An 8,290-nucleotide genomic window follows, 5' to 3' on the forward strand; every position below is an offset into this window, starting at 1 on the left:
AAAGATGACGCAGCCTCCTTCCGTAAAGATTTACAGCCTTGGAAACCCTATGGGGCAGTTCTAATCTGTCCTAAAGGGTCACTGCGCGTCAGAATCACGATTGCATTGAGTTTTGGGAGACATTCTTGATTGTTACCACCAGCAGGATGCTACTGGCATCTAGTGGGTAGAGGCCCAGGATGCTGCTAATCATCTCACAGTGCCCAGGGCAGTGCCCACAACAAAGAAGTAGCCAGCCCCGATGTCAGTCACTGAGGTCGAGAAGCTGTGGGCTAGGGCTCTCCACCTGCTTGCCGCCCTGAGAGCCAACACCTGAGCCTTTTGTAAACCAACAGAACAGCTGCATGCTCCCTGCCCCTCTCCCAAAAAACAAACACTGTCATCGGGTTGGTTCTGATTCATGGCGACCCCGTGGGTACAGAATGCAATCATGCTTCATAGGGCTTTCAAGGCTGTGACCTCTTGAAAGCAGGTCTCCAGGCCTTTGTCTGAGACACTGGCATGTAGGTTCCGACCACCACCATGTTGGTTTGTAGGCGGGTGCTTAACCATTTGTGCCGTCCAGGGACAACTCCTTCTCTCCTAAGGATCACTAATGACACTCTGTGGCTTCTTGTATTCTTAGGAAGACCAGAGAAATCCCAGAACAGATGGTGATGCTGGCAATTCCTCTTTTTCAGATTCCTGTGGCATGAAAGGATGAAAGACACAGAAGAGCCCCCAAGACGCGCACTTTGTTTTTTATCTACGTTGCTTTCCCAGAAGCTTCCCGAGAAGTCAGATATCGTGCTGCGCTGCATTGTATCCGGTAATCTGGCTCATCAAATGTTAAATCTCCCTGTACACCTGACCTTGGGCTCACACAGGCCGTGTTGAAACGTCATTTGGGAAAATTACCTTGACAGTTTGCTCTGAGTAATGGATTGAGTGATTAAATCCTCTGTTGTTTTCTCCTAAAGATTTCTTTGAGTAACTTCCTGGACATGTGTTAGAACCTTCTTCAGTTCATGTTGTAGCTCTTGCTTAGGCAAGTCTCACCCCGATTCCTTTTTCAGATAATCCACTCTTAGTTTCCTGTGAAGGAGCTCTGGTGGTGCAGTGGTGGAAAGCACTCAGCTGCTAACAAAAAGGTCAGCAGTTCAAACCCACCAGCCACTCAGCAGGATAAAAGATGAGGCAGTCTGCTTCCTTAAAGATTACAGCCTTGGACACCCTATGGGGCAGTTCTACTCTGTCTCTATGAGTAAGAATCAGCTCAGTGGTGGTCAGTAGTTGCCCGTGGGACAAAGAATGGCATGAATGACTTCACTTCAGACAATCTCTTGAATTGTCCCTTCACTACTCTTTTGTTAGGATCCTCAAACTGGCGAAATCAGTCTCTCCGCTGCTTGCCTCCTTCAGGCATGTTGATAAACAGTGAAATGGCTAAAATTAGGGGTAATGGTATGCAGTGGAGGATATGCAGGAGTCTGGAATTCCCTCTAGACTGGAGAGTGGGTGACTAAATCAGTCAGGGTCAATCAGTGCTGACATCCCCAATGCTAAAAAGGATTTACTATGAAATGAAAATGAAAATAAAACAATCGAATTATGTCTCCACCATCAGAAGACAAGGAAGTATGAGTGGTCTTTCCTGAGGGCAGAGGGAAAGCCCCTCTCTCCTGGACCCTTTTTCTAAGTACAGAGAGGAGAAGAGCCAGCCTTGGAAATGTCTGGACTTCCTCAGCAGACGTCATCAGGAAATCTTCTTTTTCTTTTTTTTTAAATTTTATTTTTATCATGATTTGGGTGAAAGTTTACAGAGCAAATTCATTGTCCATACAGTAGTTCATATACATTTTATTTCATGACATTGACTGCTGTCCCCACAATGTAACAGCTCTCTTCCCACTTCCTCTCTGTAGTTACCGCTTCCCTGTGTCTGTCCTTCCTATACATCCTTGTCCCCTGACCTGTCTCCCTGTGCAAACACAGGTTGCCCTTCTGTTCTTCCATGGTTGATCATTCTAAGGAGTGCATTTACTGGGTATAAATGTTCACCCTATATGCCTGTCTGTTGTTTGACTGGAAGCCACAGGAGTGAGTTAAATTCTGGGCCTGAAAGGTGACTAGGAACCATAGTCTTGGGGGTTTCACCAGGCTCTATCAGACCAGTAAGCCTGGTCTTTTTTATGTCATCATGAAACCTTCCTCAGTCTAGAGGCTTGGGTGCAGAGCATCACCCCTAGTCACTCTAAGCCTGAGGTGAGCCACCTTCCTTTCTTTTCTTTTCTTTTGGTCATCCTCAGCACAGAGGTTTTTTTTTTTCCAGTAGCAGGATACAAAGCTAAATAAGCAAAAGGAGAAGGTAACCAGTTGCCATCACGCCCATTCAGACTCATGGAGAGTCTTGGGTGGTGCAAACAGTTACCATGCTCAGCTGCTAACTGAAAGGTTGAAGATTTGCGTCCACTTAGAGATGCTTCAGAAGAAAGAGCTGGCAATGTACCTTTGAAAAAGCAGCCCCTGAGAACTGAATGGAGCCCGGTTCTCCTCTCCATGGGGTCGCTGTGAGGGAGAGGGTACACAGGGCAGAATCCAGAGAAAAGTGGGCGTGAGACATCTCTCAGGGGAGTCAAACATGACGTGTTTAATTCAGTCAGCCAAGGGTTGTAACAACATGTGGGACATGCTGTGTACCAGAGATGCCCATTACAGACCCACTGCCCAGGGTTTTAATTGGGGGCTAGTCACATGGGCACCCTCTGCCTAGCATGTCCCAAAACTTCAGCCTCCCAGAAGGAAAGGAGATGGTCCATAAAACCACACTATTTGTACAAACAGCGTGGGCACAGTGAGACACTCATAGTTGCGGGCTGTCTCCTGAAATCCAGGTTGCCAGAAGCCAGCCGAAGTCCTGCGTTGCAAGCAGACCTGTGGTGGGAATGCATCTCAGACCTGCTGTGCTAACTCTGTAGTTTACATGATCAAGTTCACAGGGACACCATAGCCTTCCTGCCTCCTTGCTTTCTCCCTGCTATCCGTAGTCGTTGAGACAGCGGGAGAGCACAGTTAACCCTGAGCATGTTTTTCCAAAGACATGCCCTAAACTGCTACCGTCCCCAACCACATTAGCTGATACTTCTGACCCTTTCTGGGGGTGCCTCTCAGTATGTGATGTGCAAGGAGGTTCAGAAAGCAAGGGTGGGATGTGTGGTGAGGTTTCCAGCAAGTGGAGGGAGAAAAGAGAAACACCCACAGGGTATGAGATACCACTTCCCTACCTTGTCTCTCTTCTGACGATTATTCAGATCTGTACTGCACTGAGGGAAAAAACAGTCAGCCATTCAGAAACTGGGTGGTGGTGGGGGAGCCAATCAGGCTGGTGAGTCTGAATGAAAAACAGGCCCATGGTAGCAGGATGTGTCTGCCAGGCTTCGCTCGTGCGTAGTGTGTATACTTTTCCAGAGACAGTCACATATACGAGAAAGGAGCAATCAAATGCTTCCTAAGAAGGAATCTAAGGAGCTCTGGTGGTGTAGTGGTTAAAGCATTTGGCTGCTAACCAAAAGTTGGTGGTGTGAACCCACCAGCTAATCTGTGGGAGAAAGATGTGTTGGTTGGCTTCCATAAAGGTTTACAGCCTTGGAAACTCTACGGGACAGTTCTACTCTGTCCTGTAGGATAGTTGTGAGTTGGAATCGACTGGATGGCAGTGAGTTTGTTTTCTAAGAAGTAATCTATGAGGCCCTAGAGAGTCACTGGTAGAATTTTCACCTCCCATGCAGAAGACCTGGGTTCAATTCCCAGCTGTCTGGCACTGGAGGCTTGCATGTTGCTATGATGCTGGACAGGCAGCAGCAGAACTTCTAGACTAAGAGTAGGAAGAAAGGCCTGTTGATCTACTATTGATGATACACCAATGAAAACCCTACGGTCTGATCTGCTGTACGTGGGGTCACCATTAATCAGACCAACTTGACTGCAGCCAACAACAACAACAACAAGGAAGAATCTAATAAAAACTAAGCAAAAGGGAACACCAGGCTGATAAAAACAGGGAGAAATGTGTTATGATCAGTAATCTCCTTGATTGCTTTCAGGGAAGCTGCCCTCCCCTCCATTTTTTTTTTTTTAATTTCCCCAAGACCTTGAGCCAGAGGCACCAAGCTAAGACACTGCAGATTCTTCTTCTTTTTTTTCTTTCAATTTTTTAAAAATAATTATTAACTTAAGTAACAAGGAAGCTAATGGATGGATCTTGCTTCAGAGAAATCAGAATAAACTGGTTGATATATCTCTGCTTTTTAACTTTTTTTATTGTGAATTGGGTGGAAGTTTACAGAGCAAACTGGTCTTCCATTCAACAATTCATACACATTTTGTTTTGTGACCTCGATTCCAGTCCCCACAATGTAACAGCTCCCTTGCCACTACCTCCCTGTGTTTACCATTTCCACTCGTCCTTCCCTCCTATCCACTCCCACCTTCTGAGCTTCATCCCTGGGCAAATGCTGTCCTTTTGATTTCACATGGTCTGTTGTTCCAAGGAATGCATGTCCCCCTGGTGTTACTTTACACACTACAGACCAGTCTTCTGTTTGGCTGAGAGTTGAACCATGTGGGTGAGTTTAGTTCCAGGCTTGAAGGATATCCAAAGGCCACAGTGTCTTTTTGGTTTTGTTCCACATTTTTCTCCCACTCTATCCAAGACCTTCCATTGTGACCCCTTTCAGAGCAGTCAGCTACCCCTTTCAGGTAGCCAGGCACCACCTAGCTCTTCTGGTTTCAGGGTCATGGAGGCTGGGCCTCACATCATCCATCAGTCCTCCAAACTAAATTGCTCCTTGCATCTTTGATTTTCTTCACCGTTTTTTGCTCTGGTTGGGGAGAAACCAATAGTTGTACCCCAGATGGCCACTCACAAGAGGGGAAGCCCATTTTTTGTTGGTTTAGACATTTGTCTGAGAGGCTCAGCCACACAGGTGTGGAGAAGGACATGTTCTTGCCTGCAGTGTGTCTGTCCCTTGGCTCTGGGAACCACCTAGAACCACCTATCTGAAGGAGGAGGTGGGAGGAACACTCACTGTTGCCAAAAAACACATCAGCATGGAAGTAGCTGAGCTGGGAGATTCAATGAGACATGGAGATGGGGAGAAGGCCCCTCAGTTGGGCAGACCCTGCCCCTAGGATAGGTCTCACTGATTTTCTCTGGTTACCTCCTGACCGCTTTTAGCTTCTCCCCTTCTGTGACCTTCCAAAAACATGGAGTTATTATCTTCATTATGGTTTCTGAGGTTCCTTGCCAAAAAGTCACGCAACAGATAAGACAGAAACCCACGGATGTTTTCAGGATGAATTCAGACTGGTGTACTCTTTCTAAACACTGGCCTTTCCTTGTGTATCTGGCCCATTTTGGTAGATTCTCAGTGGCATGCAGGCAAGTGAGAGAGCTCTTTGGGACACCCTGAAAACCTTCTTGCTCTGTAACAAGGGAAAAAATAACCCCAAGGGGAGGATGAAATTTCTGGGGTTTTACCAGATCAACCCACTAACATCATGTCCAGATAATGACCACCAGGGAAGGATGGAGCCTTTGTGAGGGAGGGAGTGTAGTCACTTTCTGTGCTGCCATCATCACACATGCACAGTTCTGGCCTGGGGGCCAGCATTCCAAGCGCCATTGTGCTTAGGAAGAAAATAGCATCTGCTAATCCACTTTGTTCTTTTCTCTTTTGTACCACAATACATGCTCACCTTTGAGGACTGCTCAGGTACAATTTTCAAAAAAAGAAAGTGACATGCATACAAATGTGAAGTGAACATTTCAATGATTTTATTCAACTCATTAATTAAGAAGGGAACCAGAAAGTATTAAGACCTGGTCAAAGAACATGTTGCTGCTGTAATATGCCATCAAGTCGATTTCCACTCATAGTGACCCCTCCTTGGGTTTCCGAGGCAGTATCACTACGGAAGAAGATTGCCCAACCTTCCTTCTGAGGAGTGGCTGGTGGGTTTGAGCCGCCAGCCTTCTGGTTAGCAGTCAAATGCCTTAGGCATTACACCACCAGAGCTCCTCAAACAACATGAGAGGAACTAAAAACTTACAGGCGATTTAATAAAGGAATGCTAGTATGAGTTGGGTCCAAGTTGATGGCACTTAATAACAACAGGACAAGATTGCTGGGCTAGGTAGAACACTGGTTAATGTCCTATAAGGCAACAAACCATAACTTATGGGGTTATCTTTTCTGTCAGAAGGAAATTATTTGCATCTGGATAAAAATTATTTGCATTGGATAAAAATCTACAAATTAATATGTAACTTCACTAAGCCTGGGAATGTTAATCAATAGTAATAGTTGAGTGAAACAGTCTGTTCCTCTAAATAATTCTTGAATGGGCTTCTCCCCACATAGGACATTGAAATGATCCACTATCCATATTTTCCTGTTATTTCCAAGTTTTGCACAGTATTTATTAATAGTTCCTTGAGATTAGGGACATTTTTTCACTTTGTATTTTCTACCCCCAACCAGACCAGTACCATGAAGGCACATAACTAGCTCAAGAAGTGCTGACTGATGCATTTATATGACTGAGAGGAAGCTTTTGCAGTTCCCACCTGACATAAACTGCATCATGTTCATCCCTGTTGCTTATTACCCACTCTTGTTCCTAACCTTGTGGTTTCTTTTCTAAGAAATACTGAGAGTATTAAGAATATTCTTGTTTCCTTACCATCAGGCCAGCCCAAGCCAGAGGTAACTTGGTATAAGAATGGTCAAGCCATCAGTGAGTACGACATTTCCTGTTATGAGTTCTTTGAGCATCAGTATATCCACATGTTACATCTCCACAGGTAAGTGGCTGTGCCTCTGTGGACAGTTCACTAACATCCTTATATTCTGTCATGTGCTCATCATAACTGGTTAAGTGCTCAGCTGCTAACCAAAAGGTCAGTGGTTCAAACCCACCGGCAGCTCCGCAGAAGAAAAGACCTGGCGGTCTGCTCCCATACAGATGATAGTCTATAACCCACAGGGGAAGTTTTACTCTATCATATAAGGTTGATATGAGTTGAAATTGACTCGATGACACACAGCAATAGCATGAGCTGAGGCCAAAGATTTGCTCATGTTTGCTTTTAGATGCTATTTTAGATGCTATTGGCAGCCATTAGCCAACATATCCAGCAAGGACCATTTGCTCAGCTCTGCCCAGTAACTAATTACCCTTCTGTAATTTGCTGCCATTGGTGGTATTATAACTTTGTCTAGAATTTTATTCTAAGGGGACCCAGCCATTTTCATTCATTAAATGAGCTTTTCATCTAGTCTTGCTATCTCTGGAAAGTCAGGAAAACGTGCTAGAGTAGCCATCTGAGGCAGACAATGGGTTTCCATTTGCCTGCAACAAGAGAGGACTGGAGAGTCAGGAATAGGAAGAGGGCATGGAACGTGTGGCTAGTTGCCGCCACGAATAACTGCCTCCTCTGCCATGTGACCAGAACTAGGTGGGGCCTGGCTTCCATTCCCGAATATTTTAATCAAAGATCCCATAGGAGAAACATAATCAAAAGGGGGAAAATACAGAAGAGAATTTCAAATCCTCATGGAATCCAGACTTCCTGGAGTCATGGGGGCTGGCTGAACCCCTGAAATTATTGCCCTGAGATAATCATTAAACCTTAAGCCAAAATATCTCCTGAAATCTTCTTAAAACCAAACAGTAGTTTAGCTTAACTAGTAAAGAATGTCTGCCTTGAGCACTGGGCTATTTTTAAGTTCTGTCTGCATGGGATCACATTGACAAAAGCCTCTTGAAAGATTAGATAGGACCCATGGGGGGCAGTGAATTTGTTAATGGAGGAGGCACAACTGAGAAAAGGAGGGTGAGAATGGTGACACACCTTGGAGAATGTAATCGGTGTCACTACATGGTACTCATAGAAACTGTAGAATTGGTGTAAGTTTTGCTGTCCATATTCTCAAAAACAACAAGAAAATGAACAACATTTTGTGTATTAAGGAAAGCAAGCCTGCTAGGATTATCCAATCTTTCATGTGTAAGCTAGGTGGAAGGAGCAGTGATTGACTGCAGATTTGTGATGGAGTTAAGGCTAGAAGCCATATCTTCTGTCTTTAGGAAGTAGATCACTACCCAAACAAAAAATAAAACCCATTGCCATCAAGTGAATTTGGAGTCAAGGCAATCTGTACAGTGGCTTGTAATTCTTTTTTGTTTTTCAAGAATTATTTATTGAGAAGAAATCAGGATGCTAGATATGTAAAAGAGAGAAAATGAG

General features: G+C 44.8%; 1 protein-coding gene across 1 annotated transcript in view; it reads left to right on the forward strand.

The window, feature by feature from the left end:
• Positions 1 to 699: 699 nt before the first annotated feature.
• The window catches only part of ALPK2 (alpha kinase 2), a 128,467-nt gene continuing 120,876 nt past the window's right edge, over positions 700 to 8,290 (forward strand). The window contains 2 exon segments of the mRNA XM_007935549.2: positions 700 to 808; positions 6,730 to 6,844. Of these exon segments, the coding sequence (XP_007933740.2) occupies positions 700 to 808; positions 6,730 to 6,844 (224 nt within the window).

The sequence above is a fragment of the Orycteropus afer genome, unplaced genomic scaffold (genome assembly GCF_000298275.1).
Source record: "Orycteropus afer afer isolate SDZICR_OR568_19922 unplaced genomic scaffold, OryAfe1.0 scaffold00029, whole genome shotgun sequence".
NCBI lineage: Eukaryota > Metazoa > Chordata > Mammalia > Tubulidentata > Orycteropodidae > Orycteropus > Orycteropus afer.